Below are 19421 nucleotides of genomic sequence, written 5' to 3'. Positions count from 1 at the left end.
TACAAGCTGCTTTCCTGCTGTCCAGGGCCTATTAGGATCAGCAGGATCAGTCTCACAGTACAACAAGCCCCCTTTCCATAGGGTACGACCTTTACCAGTCTCATTGATTGGCTGATCAGCCCTCTGCCTCGGGCTTCTAGGTCAGGGTCAGAGTGCTGTACTTCCTGAAAAAAACATGTCTCTGTCCTATATCAGTATCCATATCTGGAAGGGTCTCCGCTGGTGACTCTGACAAATTGGTGTCATCAGTCTGATCAGTAGGTGTGTCTGTTAAGTCAGGCTGTTCTATACTTACGGCCCCGGTCACATCTGAAACTGTGGCTGTTGGAAGCACTGTAGCGCCTGTTCCTGTCACTTGGTTAGCTGGTTCCACCTGGACTGGAACCAGCTGGATCTGGAAAAGTGGTCTCTGCTGCTTCTGCTTGGGCTGCCTTGGCCTGACTATGGGTCACCGTAGCAGAAATACTGACTTTGCTATCAAGGGTAATGTTCATTGGACCCTTGTCGGTTCCACACAGCATTGGTATCGGGCATGTTTTTCACTATGCCTACTTCTCTGTATCCAGGCTTGGTACCCCAATCCAGGAATACTCAAGCAGTGGGTACAGTCTCTTGGTTCCATTGGCTATCTGCAGTGCGCCCTGGTAGAATAGCATCTTCCGGCTCTAGCTCTGGTCGTAACAAAGTCATGCTAGAGCCAGTGTCCACAAGCCCAGCCACCTGGGTCTAATTCACAGTTACTGGGGTGCTATAGTGTTGTAGAAACCCATCTGTTTCCTTGCTTGATGAATGACCAGTAACTTTTTGTGCTGCGGCAACTGTGTGGGTCTCCTTTGTGGTACTGGAGTCACCCACAAAAGATGCCAGCTTTGGTGCGGGAATTGGAATGCTCTTTAGTGCAGGCTTGGGATTATCTGGGCAATACGCTTTGAAATGTCCTGTGCGCCGACACTTGTAACAAAGCCATTCATGCCTAACGTCTTTAGACTTTTGGGGAGCACTGGAGAATTTGCTTGACAGTCTCTGAGGTTGCAGGGATGTTTGGCTTAGGGCCGTGGCTGCCCTTAGGTACTACTACTAAACCTTTCTATAGCGCTACTAGATTTATGCAGCGCTGTACAAATGAGCATGAAGAGACAGTCCCTGCTCAACAGAGTTTACAATCTAAATTAGATATGGACAGCAGCTAGTATCTAAGGGACCAGGGACAGTTAGCCATAAAGGTGTCAGCCAACTCAGCCGCTTTCTCTGGAGTATGGGGCTGGTGATCTTGGACATGTTCCCTCACCACTGGATGACAATGCTGTAGAACCTGCTTCAGGACCATCAGGTTTTGGCAGTCTCCAGGGTTTTAACTTCAGCTGAGCCACCGCTGATGCTGGTATGTTAACTGAATCACAAACTCGCTGTGAGTATCATCCGCCCCCTTTTGCAAAGTCCAGAACTTTAGTGTATAGGTCTCGGGGGTAATGGCAAGTCTTTGCGCACCTCCTCAAACTGGGAGCATGTCTATGGACAGTCCTTGGAATGCCTCATGCCTCAAGTGCTCTACCAGTGAGCTTTCCTCCCAGATAGTACACACAATCTTTCTGAGGAATCTTATTGAGGCGTCAAATTATTTCAAAGGCAGTTTAGATATCCATCTGTCACTTCGGGTATCATCAAACTGCGCATACAAGTTGAGCCCGATCCGGGCTGTGGATCCTGCCTCTGGCCTCGGCACAGGGATTGGGTTGGAACTTTGGATATAAGCCATTTCCATCTCCATCTTTAATTTCTGCAGCTGGAGCTCCCGTTCCTCTCACCACAGGTGCTCTTCCCATTCCACTTGCCACTGTCGCTCTTCCCGTTCCTCTCGCCCCAGCTGGTCTAGCCACTGTCGCTCTAGCAGGTAGATCTGCCAGATCTCAGCTGGTGTGGCATTTGGTCCTGCCAACTCGTAGGCCTCTGCCCACAAGGGGTCTGCTGTCCCCACAGGAGGACTCAATGCAGGCCGTTCCTGCAGCTTCTCTCCGCTGAGGGCATCCAGTTGCTCTTGTATTAGGACAGGCATCTCCAGTGCCTGCTGGCCACTGCCAGTCACCATCAGCACACTGCTAATCTCCTGACACTACAAAAAAAAAACTCTGAACAGGAAAGGGACCCTTTTACTGCTGCACTTGTTCACTGTGCTCTATGTCTGGAGGTTACAGGTAAAGATTCTGAACCACTCAGTGGATGGTGACCCTCACTCCACACACTGAGTCTGACAATCCCACTGCGCTGCCACCAAAAAAAGGAGGACAAGGTCTATCACAAAATGCCTAGCCACCCGCCTGGTGTTAACCCATGGCTACTTAGAGGGTCTATCCCCAGCACAGCTCCGCCTGCACCTGCCACTTGTGCTCTACACTAGCACCCTCCTCCCACCAAATGGGTCACAACCGCCACTGGGCTAGTCTCCTCTCAAATTATCCCCAGTGATTTGTGGTTTACTGGAGGTCAAGCTCACAATGGTCCCACAGTTCCCAGAAAGCACTCATAAACCAACACACAAACCACCTCTTTATCAGTCCACACAGGCAGAACGAACGAACAAATATGTTTTGTTTATTCTCACTCTGGAACAATGAACAGAAAATGTGCAATTAGCAAACAGGTAACTGAAATATGGATCAACTGTAACACTAACTAAACATCTATATACTGTCTAAACAGTACCTGAGGTCAGGATATAGAACTGTTCACAGAGCCTCGGCAAAAAGATCTGTTGCTCTTTCCTTCTGGGCCGAAACTGAAGCAGTAGCCAGCATCTGCTGGGTAATTTCAAACTCCAGGCCAATCAGAGCTCAGAACAGTCAAGTTTGTAATAAAAACTGGTTACATCACTACAGGCACTTCCTATTATCTGTGTGCCAACTAAAAGAAAAAGAAATCAGTCCTCTGTAACAGCTTTAAGCATAAACCATCTGCTGGCCAAACAGGAGGCATAGACTTCAGATATATTTAAGGCCCAGATGCATCAACCAAACGTAAAAAAAGCAAAAACGTAAAAGCTGTTACCGAATTTTAAAAAACGAACAATGCAGCAAAAAAACAAGTCGGACATGTTCGTTTCGGTATTGTAAAGTACAATGCATCAATCTGGTGGAATCCCCGTTGGTAATTGGCCCCTAAAGCATGCGCAGAGCAGCCAAGCGTTATGCCAGCTGCTCTGCGCATGCCACAAACGTCAAAAAACCAAAAAAAAACCAAAACACAAACACGTGGATCGGGAGGGGGCAAAGGCGCTTGTCAGGAGCGTCCTGTATGGACAGCCTTGCCCCCGCCCTTGGTCGCCGCTGCTGCTCCCCGCTTCCTCCCCCAGCATTAAATAAAAACACAAAACTCAAAGCTTTAGGAGCCCTGGCCCCCCTCCCTTCCTGTCTCTAAACTCTTTCTCCACACAGCTCCTCCTCCCTCTGCCCCCGTGCCCCGCTCCCCCCCCCCCCCCTGAGGTTGTCGCCGCCGCTCCCCCCCCCCCCCCCCCCCACCCCCCCCCGCATTACCGGCCCGTGCAGCGCCTCTCACCTCTTGAAGGCGCTTCACGGGCAAGAAGACCATCAGATCGCTGCAGTCTTCAGGATGTCTCTCTCCTTTGTCTTCCCTGACCTGGGCCTGCCCCCGTCTGACGTAGGTTTCTTATGTCAGACGGGGGCGGGGCCAGGTCAGAGAAGGAGAGAGACGTCCTGAAGACTGCAGCGATCTGATGGTCTTCTTGCCCGTGCAGCGCCTTCATACAGAGGTGAGAGGCGCTGCACGGGCCGGTAATGCGGGGGGGGGGGGGGCAGGAGGAGGGGGGAGCGACGGCGACGATCTCAGGGGGGCGGGGGTGGGGCACAGGGGCGGAGGGAGGCGGAGCTGTGTGGAGAAAGAGTTTAGAGACAGGAAGGGAGGGGGGCCATGGCTCCTAAAGTTTTGAGTTTTGTTTTGTGTTTTTATTTAATGCTGGGGGAGGAAGCAGGGAGCAGCAGCGGTGACCACGGGGGGGGGGGGGGGGGCAAGGCCATCCATATAGGACGCTCCTGACGAGCGCCTTTGCCCCTCCTGAACCTTTTTTTTTTTTTTCACTTTTATAGTGATGCAGGGGGAGCAGCAGCGACCTTGGGCGTCAATAAAAGACGCCCCTGACGCGCCTTTTCGCCCCCCCCCCCCCCCCCCCCCTCGCTTTTTTTTGTTTGTTTTTTACATTAAAGTTTTTAGTCGGATAGCCCTAACAGGTTAGCTTTCCGGCAGTTTTCCTACGTTAGGGTAGTCGGAAAACTTTGATGCATCTCGTTTCAATGGGGTTTCTACACAATTTGCTCATCTGCATTCCGTTTTCGTTTTCTGCTACCGTGGTCGGAAAAATGGCCTTTAATATATGCCACGGTTCAAAAATTCTTTGTTAAAGGGTCATTAAAGTTTAGGAAAATATCGAATACATTTTACAGGCTTAAAACACACTGTTTCTTCACAAGGACAAATCACATTTGTCTAAAACCAAAATTGAATGCACCTACCCCCCTCTTTCTGCCCCACACCATCTAGTATTAGCTCATCTCTCTCTGCTCCACACTTTCACTATCATTCAGCATTGGCCCAGCTCTCCCCAAGCCTCAGATCCTGCATCACCCCATCTGTCTCCCTTTCTGCTCCTTCTCCTCCTCCTGCTCATTCACTGACTTAATTCTGCTCCTGCAGGTCTGCATAGTGGCTGCAACAGCAAGCAGAAAGGAAGTATGGGGACATTCCTTTGTGCATTCCGTTGCAGTGTTCAGACCCAGAAACAGAAAGTTACAAACTCTGATGTAACTACTTGTTTCTGGAACCGGCCAAGTATGTGGCAGTGCGCATAAAGGAATGTCCCCATACCTGCCACCTTGCTATTGCCTCTGCAGTCACCTGGAGACCCAGAGAAGTAGCAGACTTGGTGCAGTAGCAGAAGTCAGTGAACAAGCAAGAGGGGAAGCAGACCCAACCCAGAGATCTGTATGTCAAGTAAGGTCATTAGAAAAATAACTAATTTTTAGATGAGTTGATATATGTCACACCCGTTCTAGCACATGTGAATAAAAACCTTATAAGCCAAAAAATTCAGTATGTAGTCTTACATCTATTACCTGGTTGAGGGTAGGTGAGAGGAGCAAGCATATTAGGCAACAGTCTCAAGATAGACACTAGCTTACATGGCCATGATGGGAGTATCACCTCATGATTTCTGTGAATTCTTATTGCAGCTGATAAATAGCATCTCCATGAATAAACATTTTCAGGGTGAGAAGAATCTTGACAGTATAAGCTTCCAGCCCTTAGCCTTATTTGAGAATGCTATCACAGCTACTGTAAGCCTTATGTTGTTACTTAGCATTCAGGGACCAAAACAAATTGCAGCCTTGGAGCCTCACTTCATTGAATGAGGTGCCTGGTGGGTGGGTGCGGAAAGCAGAAGTTTTCTGATTTGAATTTTTGTTTCCTGCAGACATTCAGCTCCGCAAGTAAATATGCTGCTTTGTCCTTGGATGGTGAAGATGATGAAGCAGAAGAATACACTGAATAAAACCCTCCCAGAACCAGAGCGACCTCCCAACCCCTACCCCATACCCATTGAGAACCAACTCAAACATTTCCCTTCAGTCAAGACAAGGATTTGAATACGAATTAACATCTCCAGGAGACAATTTCCTTGATTTTAAAATTAAGTACAAAAAAAGTCCTCCAGTCTTTGCATGCTGCTGCAGCCATTGAAGTATTGAAGTGACTGGAGAAGACCCCTATGTAATTTAATGAGGAGGACACAGGTTTTTAAAGATTGGAAAAAAAGGCCCAATGTTCTGGAGAGTGACTGTATGAGACTTACTGTGTTGTGGTTAACACACAAGATGGGTCAGGATTGGAAGAGCTTTGTCTTTTGGGTTTTTCTTTAAAATGGCGCCATTCTTGGTATGTGGAGCGTAGACAAGGGCAGGTGCAAAAGGAGAGCATGCTGGGACTCTCCTCTTATTCTTAACTTTCCTGTTTAAATTTATATAAAGTCTGGAACATTATCTGAATAAACTCTAATCTTGAAGGTAGGGAGCGTCCAGTCCTTGACATTCTCACACTGCATCTTCTTGATTGGCTTGGTAACACCCTCTTCTACATGTCGACTAAAAAGCATATTGTACTTAATGCCTTATTGTTTGGAGAGACAGAATGTAAACTGTGTTAGTAAATCCATCAGCATAATAATCTGAGTGCTGGTTATTCTTGTTCCTACTTTTAAATGCACCAGATACCAGTCATGTCAGCTGTGCTGAAAATGCATTTGTGACCCTGTTCATATAAAGTGGTCACTTCAGGGCTGTGGCATTTGGGACTTATAGTCTTCAATAAATATTTTGGGATCCTCATATGAAGAGAAGCTTCCCCTCTACCTCCCCTGTCACAAAAAGATAGTGAATTTTAGATATTCTGTGGTGCTATTTCTGTATAATTTTATAGGAGCAGCAGTAGTTGTCACTTGCTGGCGTAGAAGAACCTAGTTCCCCAGTTGCTAGGCCTTCCTAACTTTAAAAGAAAGCTTTACCCCTTATCTACTGTGCAATATTTAAAAAGTGCAATATTCTCAAGTCAATTAAGGGATGTTACTAATAAATGATTTCTGAAATGTTTTAGGTCCCCTGAATTTGCACTGAACCCCTGGGAGTGGCCATGTTTAGAACAATGTTGTACATTATCTCACATAGAATGGCATTTGATTGGTTCATGCATTGTATGTGTGTTGTAGTGTCACTGATATCCTATCTCAATATGGATCTAGTTATTGTGAAGTAATCTGTGATATGGCTGTTCCCAGGGCTTCAGGGGGAGTAAGTGTGTGAGTTTCAAAAAATAAAAAATAAAAAAACCTTTAAAATTGTAAACACTTCATTATTGGTAGAGGGTAAACAGTATTATCTTGCTGTTTATACTTTTAAAATGCTGCCCAGAGCAAAAAGGGTACTGCTTTCTGTTTCACACTGGAAAGAGCAGAAGGTGTCTCAAAATTCTTCCTAGGGATATGTCAGCTGCATGCCTTCATAGCACCTTGCCAACACCTCCACAAGAAGAGCCCTTCCCAGATGAAAACTGTGATGAAATACCAGTGTGAAAAGAATATACATATTTAACAGAAATGGTGACATTCCTCTCCCCTCACCCCCACCATCCACACACAGGCCTCCCCACATTACCACATACACCAAGTGGAAGTAATCTGAGAGCCATGCAAAATCTCAAGAACACTGTGCGCATGAATGGGTGGCATGTCTCTTCTAGGTTTTCTGTTTAATCTTTGTCACAATTTTGTCATTTTTTTTTTTGAGCTGGAAGACATTAATCACTTCATTTTGCTCTTGGAGGATTCAGTAGCCACTTTGTGGGCACAGAGATCAGACTGATAAGAAACTGGCAAACATTAGCAATATTTCTTCAAATGCAAGCTTTTTTTTCCCCCACCATTTAGCAACAGCACAAATACTGTTCTCAGCACCCCAGCACAAGGGTTTTTTTAGTGGTGTGTTTTTTGGGGGCTTTTTTCCCAGCCCTCTTGGATGTGGTGTGTTAAAACACGATTTCCCCCCCCCCCCCCCCCCCCCCCCCTCAGGCAGTACTGCCTTGTATCTCCTTTGTTAGTTATGGGATTTTCAGACATTAGAGCCAACACATCATCTGAAGAGACATTTCACAGGGTTAATTCAGCTGAGAGAAAGGAACATTGAATTTCTGGTTTGTTTGGTTTGGTGACATACAGAGCTTTGGATCTGCTCACCTACTTGTGAGTTTCCTGCAGCCCTGATTTTCACTTTCTGCTTGGTCTTTTCCCTCCCAACATTTGTATTCTAGCCCTTGATGTACACTCAGCACTTGCTGCACATAAGTGCTGTCCCTTTGCCGCTTTACCAACTACAGTCCAGCACAGGTCTGCTCTGCCTTCTGGCACCCAGTATTAGGTTTAATTTCAGTAGTTTTATTAACTGGAAGAACAGCTAAAGAGTTCAGAATCTTAAACCCTCTCAAATGCTAGAATGTACCATAAGAAAACAATATAGGATTGCACTTTCAAAAATTAAAAAAATTTAGATTTGCTAGATCTTCAACTACATATTTCAGGCACTGCTCTCCTCCCATCCTCTCGTAGTTATGGCTGAATTCCAGCTGGGGAGCTTTTCTTTCTCTCTTCCCCTATCAGCCATGAAGTGCTTGGGTTCAAATGGATTAATTTGCATTTTACACATTCTGATCTCTTTAAAAAAATGTAAAATTTGTATAAAATGTCTTCTATGAAAATTATTTGTAATCTGTAGCCTACTTCCTGGGAGATGTCGTTTATCATGTAAAAAAAAACAAAACAAAACTTTTTTAATTTTATTGTTCATTGGTTTTGTTTGTTCCTCCCCCACACAAATAAACTAATCTTTCAAATATTTTTTTAAATGCTTAAATCATTTGTGTGTTCCCTGCTGCTGCTTTTTTGGCTCTAATCCCCTGCTTTGACAATGTGTGTGTGCACCTCTCTTGCTCTCTGTCTTGCAGCAGACAAGTTCCATTATGTTCTCCTGTGCTTCAGTAAATTCAGTAGCATTGTGGGTAGTAAGTTTTTGTCTCGTCTTCCTTCTGGAAGTGGTCATACAGGCTAGGTGGCAAGAAAATGTGAGATTGTTCACCCGATCGGTGGTGGTATATATGTGTGTTTTGGGGATTCTACTTAGCAATTTCCTGCCTTTTGGCTTTAATTTAAAACCTGCACCTGCTTGGAGGTATGACTCCGGCACCTTCATCCATTTGTATTTTTTTTTTGTTGTTATTCCTTTCTTTCTCCCAGCCCTTCCATTCATCTAGTCCATCCACTACAATGACTCCTCTGGTAATTCAGTCCACAACCTAGCTCAGGGGAGAGCTGCATATGGGCTGTGGACAGTCCATCATCCCAAGCTCCTGCTAACCTATGAAGCAGGGGTTGAACTTGTCTTCTGCTTGCTAGTGTGCACTGTACAGCTAAACCATTGACCTACTCTGGGTATGTATGTCACTGAAGAAAGCTTCATAAAACTTTTTTTAATGGTACAGTAATAATTGGAGGAAATCTAATTTTTTATGCAGCTTAAATTCATATCACCTAAATTTATTTTAAATAGTTTTTGTTTACTTTATTAAGCTAGGGTGAACTAACTAGAAACTTGGACATGAGGCCTTTCAGGATACCCCTTCATAACTACTCCTCTTTATCTTGCTGCTTCCCAATAGAATCTTTAAGTCACCTCGGAGAGGAAAGGACATGAAGCTTGGAATGTGTTCTTCCTGTAGAAGACATCAAACAGGACAGTTTGTGCATGGGTTTTTTGGGGTTAGTTTGTTTTTGTGTTTTTTTAACATATCAATACTTAGACCAGTGGTTCTCAACCCAGTCCTCAGGACATACCTAGCCAGTCAGGTTTTCAGGACACCCACAATGAATATGCTTGAGATTGGTTTGCTTGCACTACTTCCATTGTATGCAGATTTATGTCATGTATATTCATTGTGGGTATCCTGGAAATCTGACTGGCTGGGTTGAGAACCCCTGACATATTGATCATACATGCATTGCTGAAGTCTGTGTACAGGCTTGTGTTTTGTGCAATGCATACCTCGTTCAAAAATTTAAGAACATTTTTTAATGCAGTAGCATTAGTTGACTTTATCGAATGTATTAACTTATTTTTTTAAATTTCCAAGTCTGTTGCTTTCAAAAAATAAAGTTTTTTGGCTTCTATATCTTCTGGCTGATTTTGTTTCGTTTAAAGAGGATTTTCCCTTTTTATCTTCATATGCTATTTCTTTCTTTCTTTATTTTTCTGTCAGAAATCCTCCAAATTGTCTTCATTTTCCTAGGTGTACTAATCTTAGTATCTTAAGCACTCTTCTCCCATCCTCTTACTAATGCCCCTACTTCTTTCTCCCCAGTATGTTTGGATATACAGCACTATCCCACCATAGTAAATTTCTGTATGAATTGTTTTGGCATGGTACTGGGATTTAGCCTATACAGCTCAAGGACATTTTCCAACTTCATTGAGTGCCTCATTTAACCCCCAACATCTAGAATTTGCAACTAAAGGACAGAGATTTTTTTATAGATGTTCCTTGTTAAGATCTGTAACCTGAATTGCATACTAAGCTGTGCTAACAAATTAGGGCGCATTAAGTTCCATGGAGCCCATCAAACATATAAACAGCAAGTGACCGTACTCACTTGCAAATGCACAGTACAGACTTCCCTCTCTGTCCCGCCCTTGCGTCAAGACGTCATGACGTCAGAGGGCGGAACAGAGAGGGAAACGGAGTCGAATTGTCAGACGACGCTGCCGCCTGGAAAGGAACATCACGCGAAACCACCTCCGTGCCGGGCCTCCTGCACTGACCTGACAGCGCCTTCACCTCCGTGTGGAAGCGCTGCAGGCAGCAGCACAGCAATCTGCTGCTGCCTGTAGCGCTTTCACACGGAGGTGAGAGACGCTGTCAGGTCAGTGCAGGGGGCCCGGCACGGAGAGGGGAGAGAGCGGCGGCGATGAGGGTAGCTGGACATGGGGGGAGGGCAGGGGGGAGAGGCCATGGTTGCTGGACTTGGGTGAGAGCAGGGCACACAGGAGGGTTGCTGGACATGGGGGGAGGGGGAGGCCAAGGGAAAGAGGAGGGTCGCTGGATATGGGGGGGGAATCGGTGGACGGGGTGAGGACAGGGGAGAGAGGAGGGCTGCAATACTCGCCCGTTTTTATGGGCTTAACGGCTAGTTGTATATAATGGGCTGCACGACATTTAGTATACGCTAATCATTAATGCATGTTAAATCCATTGGTGCACCTTAGTAAAAGGACCCCTTAATTTTAAAGTTTATGTAGTACAAAAACTTTGCTCCGACAATCTGCTTAACCTTACTGGATGTCCCATTTCTATTTATGCCATGATATACCATCATTCTCAGCAATATCAGCCCAATTTATAGTAAAAATAATAGATTTACTAGTATAATATTTCAAATTCTAAATAGAATAATATAACAAAAATAAATAAACATGCATTAAAAGTAGAACAGTAACATGTCAAATTAAACAGTATAAAGATACCCAGTGCAGACGACAGCTATAACAAACTCTCAGAACTTAGATTATAAAAAGGCCTTACTAAGGGCTGCTTTAACTAAGCAGCACTAAAAAGCAACCTTAGCACATTCCTACATGGTCTTTCCCACATGCTAAGGGGCCATATTTTCCATGGCCAGAAAATTACCAATTTTCCAAATTAATAGTCACTTGTGTTTACTGACACCTAATTTGTAGGTGGTGAGGGCTCATGCGTTAATTCCATGCTAATTAGTGTGTGGCAATGTAGCTGAGCTAACTGATTCGCACAGTCACGCCCACTCTGCGCTCCCAGACACATCGCCTCTGCAAAAAAAATTATATTTTTTTGTGTGCAGTTTGCACACGTTGCAAAATTACCATGGAATGCCTTAGTGTGTCCCATGATAACCACTTTTAAGCTGCAGCAAGCACGTACTAGAGCTTACCACATCTTAGTAAAAGGAGCCCTAAAAACTAACAGCTCGATGATCAATTCTCCGCTCTGTTCCGAAATAGTGCACTAAACATAGCACTGGGACAACACTAATAACATGCAAATTTAAGCACGTTATTAGCACTGATCATCCGGAGAAAATGCGGGAGGATTGTACCTGAGTGCAATCCTCCCACATTTGTTTGACACGGCTGGGCTGTCAAAAGTCCAGACCTGTCAAACAGGAGCTGCCCCCACCCCTCACCCCACCCAGGACAGCGGTGGAAGGGGGGTTGGAGGTTTGATGGATCTCCAGGCCCCCCCCCTTACCCCCCACACTGAAAACAATATCCCTGGTGGCCCAAGTAGGTTGCCAAATCCACCCACCCTGGTGGTCTAGCGGTCCCAACCCACCCTCCGTGTACCTCGTTGGAGGAGGTAGCAACACTCCCAGCATCACCTTCCAAATGGCAGCTCCATGTCCAGTACATCCTGGAATGCGCTGGGTGGGGCTTCCCTACTACCTTATATGGTTTGGAAGTCTGCTCATCTCGTCACGGGATGCACTGGGCAGGGCACTGCCATTTTGTAGGCAGCACTGGAAGAAGAGGAAGTGCTGCTTCAGAGAAGTATGGAGGGGGGACTGCTAGACCAGAGCAGGTGGGGGATGGGTTTGGCTGCCCACTTGGGCCACCAGGGATTTTGTTTTGGGCATGGAGGGGTGGGGGGCTGAAGATCCATCGGACCTCCAGCCCCTCCCTGCCCTCAGGGGGGGGGGGGGGCTGGAGATCCACTGGACCTCTACCCCCTGTGTTGCTGTCTGACAGGGGTCCAATGGCTGCCTGACTCTTGACAAGGAGGGGATGTGGGTATGGGAACAGAGCCTTAACCCTAATTCCAGCTGTGAGCTGGCATAGGTCTAAGGCGCTATTCTGTCTCTTCGATCAGAGTGCTGTGCTGTGATCATAGGGGTGGAATACAGCAAAGCTCATTTAAATATATTTTAATGAGCTCTGCAGTGTTCCTGCGCTTTCACACTGGATGCCCTTTGATCATGGACGCTGTGTAAATTCAGGCGCTAATGGCCTCTAGCCCCCACATTTACTTTTGATCCTCTGTGCCCAAGTTTTAGGTATTTAAACGTGACATAAGAAGGTTATAATCTCAAGTCTAGTAGCAAACTCCAAAGAGCAGAGCTTGAATTGAGGAACAGCAAGTGCCTCAATTCATATTTTGAAGCAGAAGGAATGGTTAACTTGTCAGGAATGGTGAGCTCTGGCTAAGGTGACATTTTTAAATTTAATTTTAGCCACACAGCAGGTTTTGCTCCCAGCAGCCGAGCCACAATAAGCCAGCAATTAAGCCAAAGCAGGCAAGCTGCCAGGAGGACTGAACTTGGCTGTCTGCCATGGTCTTCCATTATAAGTGAGAAGGGGAGAGATTTTCATTTTCTTTGCTGGCAAATTTGAGGAGTCCCCCATATTTGAAAAGTATCTTGTAGGATTTGTTGGTCCAGAGATTACCTATGAGGCTGCTGAGCCTGTCAGCTTATCTGGTTCGCATTGTTTGGGATATGTAAGTGGCTTGAATTTGTGTATAAAATGAATCTTAATTCTCAGTGTAAGTGAATAGAATATGTTATTGTGTCATAAAACATGGCAACTTGATATCTGAATTAACAATGAGTGATCTTGAAAAAGAGGCAAACACTGAAGGAGTAGAACATCACTTGGAGAAGCATATGAATGTATAAATCATTCAGCTTGTGACAGGTTTCCTGAATAAGCTGAGAGCCAACATGAGACCATGCAGGTCTTTTTCTGCCGTCATCTACTATGTTACTATGAGCTCAACAAACTTTGTTGGAAGCATCAGTTGTGAGGAGAGAGTCATGTTCTATTGATGAAAAATGGACATTCTTCGATTATGTTGAAGTCTGACAATACACCATTATATCATAGTCTAAGGTGAAACTCACAAATTAATTTTGGTAGAAATAGGCTTCAGCTGTGTTGGTCGTGGAGCTTTGAATGTTCTGGACATGAACCATTAGTTTTTGTAAGCGTTCAATTGAACTGTCTAGAAAATTTCCTATGAATGAGATGTTTATTGTTTGAATCATTAACTTAAAGTTGGTGACAAACCCTATAGTCTGAAGAAGACGTATCATTTCATCTCTGAGAGTCAGGGCTAGATATTTGGAGGCAGCTGCCAAATGCCAGTTGAGGTATGGAAAACTAGATGTCCTTCATGTGCAGGTAAGTGGCCATCATCAGAAAGCATTAAGAGACAACTGAGCACTGATGAGAGGCTTAAAGGAAGGAGTCTGTATTAGTAATGGTCAGCATGAAGAAGGAACCAGAAGTATTTTCTGTAACTGGAATGATTTGGGATGTGCCTGTAAGCATCTGTGAGCACATCTTGTCTCTCTTCATTAAGTAGGGAAGGATGGGGAAAGAATATTTATCTTGAACTTTTCTTTGCACAAAAATAGATTTGGTTCCCTGAGATCTAATATAGAATGCAGTCCTGGTAAATTGGAAAGTGTGTGGAGTAGCAGCCCAGATTGCTTTCCTGAAACAGGCTGTATTCCATTTGACTGTAAGAGGAGTTGACAACTACTTGAAGTAGATGAGCATGAGCTTTGTGGCAAATGAGAAATTAGAGATTTGTCAAGTGGTAGAGATTGAAGCTGATTTGCCAACCTAGTTTTAAGAACTGTACCCAACCATTTATTTATTTGGTCCACTTGTATCCCACATTTTCCCAGCTTATGCGGGCTCAATGTGGCTAACAAAGTTACTAGAAAATTACATAATACAACAGGTTAAATTTGTTCCAGTCAATAATCTGTAGCTAAAAGGAGAGAATACGGATGGGAATACAGGAGCAACAAAAGAGAAGCTGACAGAGGGTAAAGAGCGGGTAAACTAACCAAACGGGGAAAAAAGGGGGTTAAACAGCATTGTTGACTTCAGGGTAGGCCTTATTAAACAAATAAGTTTTTAAAAGTTTGATGATCCAATGTCTCTTTCAGGAGCCTCGGCAAAGCATTCCAGGTTCGCGGGCTGATGAACGAAAAGGAAGAAGCGTAGATTGTCTTGTATTTTAGATTTCTGCATGAAGGATAGTGCAGATTAAGATAAGTTCGAGATGACACCAAGGAATTTCTAGCAGGTAAATCAATCAAATCACACATGTAACCTGGTGCTTCGCCATAAATGATCTTATGAGTTAAGGCACAGATCTTGAAATCAATACGGTCTTTATTGGGAAGCCAGTGAAGTCTCACACGAACCGGCTGCGCACTGTCGTAATGAGATTTACCAAAGAACAGTCTGGCTGCGGTGTTTTGAACCATCTGGAGCTTCTTCAGAATATAGTGGGAACAACCAGTGAAAATTCCACTGCAGTAATCGATGTGGCTTAAGACCAAAGAATGAATCAGGGTTTGAAATACATCTTTTGACAGGAGCTGTTTGATGCGTTTAAGCTTCCACAAAGATAAGAACATTTTCTTCGTAATCTGCTTAATGTGACTATCAAGCGACAGATGGCTGTCCAGCGTGACCCCAAGAATTTTCAAGCTGTTCGAGATTGTGAGGGTATTATCAGGAGTAACCAGAGCTTTGGGAATAGACTTATGTTGTGAAGAAACAACAATACATTGAGTTTTATCCTTATTGAGTAAATTTAAACGCATTAGCCCAGGATTCCATAATGGAAAAGCTGGCTTGTATTGTGCCAGTAATTTCAGACAGGGTGGACTTAAAAGGGATGGAGATGGTTACGTCATTCGCATAAATAAAAGGATTAAGGCCATGCTTGGATAATGCAGTAGCAAGAGGAATCATCATAATGTTGAAGAGCATCGGAGATAAATAAGATCCTTGCGGTACTCCACAGACAGGTCTCCAAGGTGGTGAAATTGTGGAGTTCACTTTGACTTGATAAGACCTAGATGATAGGAAACCTTTGAACCAATTTAGCACATTACCACCAATACCAAATTTATCTAATATGCTGAGAAGGATGGTATGGTCAACCATGTTGAATGTACTAGACAAATCAAATTGCAGTAAAAGTATACTTTTGCCCACAGAGATTGTGTTTTTAAAATTGGACAACAGAGTAATCAGAACTGTTTCCAGTGCTATGTTGGGTGCAGAAACCTGATTGTGATTCATGAAGAATATTGAATTTGTTCAAGTAACATATTAGCTGATTCGTGACCATAATTTCCATAAGTTTCATTAGTAGCGGGATAGAAGCAACACGATGATAGCCTTTTTCTTCGGGTCCTTTGGAATTGGGGTAAGCAGAATACTACCATGTTCCTTTGGGAAACGACCTTCCTGTAGCATAAAAATAAGGTGAGTCATGAGATCAGTAATAAAACATGAAGGAGGAGAAGACAAGAGGTAATTAGGGCAAATATCAAGTTTACAAAAAGTTTTTGAAAACCTGGTAAGCGCTTGCGCTACAATTTCTGAAGTCAAGGGTGTGAAGTTGTTCCAAAAGCAATCTGCAGGGCAATGAACAGAAGAGTAATCAAGGTCATGAAGAAAGTTGCCAATGTCGGTGGGAAAGTGGCCCAGTGATGTGCGCAGGTCTAAAATTTAAGGAAGGACAATTTAACTATTGTAGAGGGGCAATGGCTAAAACAGTGGAGAACAGTCAAAAAGTAGGTGATTGCTGTAGTTGCATATTTGTGGCCTGGTTTGGTAGACCTTTTTCTTCTGATGAGGTTTAGCTTGTAGTAGCCTGATAAAGGGAGCAAAAGTTCTACAGTAGTAGAAACTTCTATGATGCTGGGTTGTGCTTGTTCATCAAGAGGATGATGTAGACAGTGGGGCACAGCCAAGCACAGTTATATGATAGAGCAGTGATCCTTGATGTTGTGCCTAGTCTTTTACTTTCTCACTAAAAACTGAGTCTCCAGAACATGGGACATCTGCTAGCTTTATATGAACGTTCTCATGGAGGCCAGATTTGCACAGTTTGCAAAACATTTGGCAAAAATTGCAAAAGCTGAGATTCTGGAAGAAGTATCAAATACATTGTACATGAAACATATAAGATGGTTTCCATGCTCATCTGCTTTAGCTAGGATTGTAGCCAATTCACATTGCAATTGGAGAGAGAGGCTTGATGAGGAAATGCACTCTTTAGAAAATGGTATGCTGAACCATGAAGCATAGCATTGGAGTATTTTCTTGCCTCAGTGGACTAGTCTGGAATGTTTATCAGGTAGTGTATTAGAAAATTACTTGCATTTTGACTACTACTGACACATAGGAAAGTTTGGACTTGACTGAATCATTTTTAGATGCAGGCTGAATGGTTTGTGACCTCTGCTTTATATGAAGCTGTTGCTGTACTGAAAGGCCATTAATTCGGATGGCTAAAGAAGCCACAGGGGCTTCAATGAACTTTAAGAGCCTGAATACATCTGAAGAAAGTTCTGCTCCCTGCTCTAAAGGACATGAGTTAAATCATGTAAGGAGATTCATTTCACACAGGAGAACGCATAGTTAAGTGGAAAGTCCCATGGAAGAGGATTACTCTTCTTAGTATTTCAGGAGGAATGAAGTCCAGGTGGGGATAATTTTCTAGGTTACTTTTGATAAAGCGCTATCCATGGTGAAGGCAGGGGAGGGAGTTTGAGAATGGCCCCTTGTGGCTCAAAATCCAAAGTAGATAGCAGAAAAAATGAGTTCTCAAGTGTCGGGCAGGCTGTCCACTCGTGCATGTGTGGTGGGGGCACTGCCTCAAAGTTTTAAAGTGACTGCACTATCATAGTGTCTCCACTGTGCTCTGTGAATGTTGAGAATATATACCTGTTGTCCTCTGTGGACACCTACTACAGGTAAGTAACTTTTGGTTCGTCTGGTCTCTTTTGAGCTTGCAGAAACATTCTTCCTTAATGCTTGTAGTCAGCCTGATTATATCAAGTATCTGAAATGGATGTCAATTCTAAAATATTCTCCTGAACTGAGAGCAAGGCCAGAACCCTGACTTTGGGGATTTTTCTGCAGAAAAAGTTTTTTTAAAAACTAACAAAAAGCTATGATTTTATCAGGTTTCCGCTAAAATAAAATGTCAAACTGAAAACAACTCTTCAGTCTGGGAGATCTTTGTTCTTCCATCCATTTGGCAGAGCATAAAAAATCAAAACTGAGGGATTGAGGAGGCCTGCTGATGCTCAGAACCTTACACTAGTTCTGAGTTCTGGGAGAGCTCTTCCATTCCAGCACCCATTATTGATGTCACCGACTTGCCCTACCTGAGTCCTGCTTCTCAATAGAAAATAGAAAAACTGTTTAACTGGCAACAGGAAATATTTGGGATGCTGTTTTTCAAAGGAGGTCTTAAAACATACTAACTGAAAACTTGCACCTGCCATAGTCACTGTTAACAGATCCAAATTAAAAAAAAAAAACCTGCTAGTAATTATGAGCCCAATATTCAGCCTGTGGTAGTAAGTAGCTGACAAGCCACTTCAGCCATGGTCTGAACAAACTCCAGGTATCCAATGATGGCATGCACAGCTCCCGGCATTTCTGTCCTAACTTAGTGTGGTTACTTAGTCAATTAGAGAACTGAAAATTGTTCCTAACCAGCTAAGTTTCCAAGCAAACTAGCCTGTTTTGGCATAGGCACTGAATATTCTTGGACAGCCCCGTGTCTGCTTTAAATTACTTTGAATATTGACCCTTATGTATTATTTACATCTTGCTGCTAGTTTAACTTTGTATAAAAAGCACAGAGCAGCAAATGTTGAGCCAGTAGCTATTTTTTCTAATTAATTAATTGAAAACAACCCAATTCAAAGTGGAATTATTATATCCAAAACATTTTACATAATAGTCCATATGCCCAACATGTTTCAGCACTTAGTGCCTGCTGCAGGAGCAAATTTGAAGCTGCAAGTGGACAATCTACTATTTTTGTAGTGCTGGAAATGGTGAGCACTGGGGGTGGGAACTACCACCGGGAACCTGCAATAGTCTGGCGGTACTTTTGGAGTGGAGCGCGGCAAGCCCATTGCTGTGCGCCAATCCTTTAGTAAGAGGGCCCCTCAGACTTACAAAGTTACATCGTAATCTATGGAACTTTAATCTAAATGCTTTGAAAATGAGCCATAATAATTTATGTGACTTTGTAAATCTATGTGCTTTGAAAATGAGCCTCAAAATTAATGTTCCAAGTTAAACATATCAAACAGGCTGCTATATCTTGTTGAAGGTCAAAAATTACCAATCTTTAAGTAAACTCTCTAAAATGTGGTAAATCATGGTCTATTTTCAGAACAAGCAAGATTTGGAAGCACCAGTATAATTTGCATGAGAAATTTGCATATAAGAACAAAGTAAAAATCACAATGATTAGAAACCAAGTAAAATACTGTAAACACCTGATAAATCCTGTAAGGTAAATTTTCAAAAAGGTACCCAGAGATGTTTATAGACATCAAACTAACATATATGAAAAAAGATCTACAAAAATGACCCTACTGAAGTTGCTAAAATTTGAAGGCATACAAACACTAAAAAAAAAAAATTCTTACCTTAAAACACATCAGCAGAGGGTTAAAAAAAAAAAAAGCTATGAATATGTGTCCCTCAAATTGATATATTTAAATTGTGATTTTGCAGCCAAAAAATCACGACATCATTAGGCGATCAAAAGAATAATGAAAGCATTTTAAAAATGCCTTTAAAATACCTCCTGTTTACTAAGCTGTGTGACAATGCCAACACAGCCCAGCATTACCACACTGACAGCCGCTAGCAAGGCTTAGTAAACGGGGGGGGCTTGTTTTTCAAAAAGAGGACCTTCTTTAAAAAAAATAAAAAAAAAAGGGG

At 43.4% G+C, this 19421-nt stretch overlaps 1 protein-coding gene across 2 annotated transcripts in view; it reads left to right on the top strand.

Annotated features, from left to right (window-relative positions):
* EIF4B (eukaryotic translation initiation factor 4B) overlaps positions 1-8446 on the top strand; it is a 296204-nt gene extending 287758 nt beyond the window's left edge. For both annotated transcript variants that reach the window (XM_030198197.1, XM_030198198.1), the window contains exon 15: positions 5480-8446. In XM_030198197.1, the coding sequence (XP_030054057.1) occupies positions 5480-5557 (78 nt within the window). In that variant the 3' untranslated portion in view covers positions 5558-8446. The remainder of the gene's footprint in view (positions 1-5479) is intronic.
* Positions 8447-19421: the final 10975 nt, after the last annotated feature.

This window comes from Microcaecilia unicolor, chromosome 3 (genome assembly GCF_901765095.1).
Source record: "Microcaecilia unicolor chromosome 3, aMicUni1.1, whole genome shotgun sequence".
NCBI classification, from domain to species: Eukaryota; Metazoa; Chordata; class Amphibia; order Gymnophiona; family Siphonopidae; genus Microcaecilia; species Microcaecilia unicolor.
This window is presented reverse-complemented; position numbering and strand designations above follow the sequence as displayed.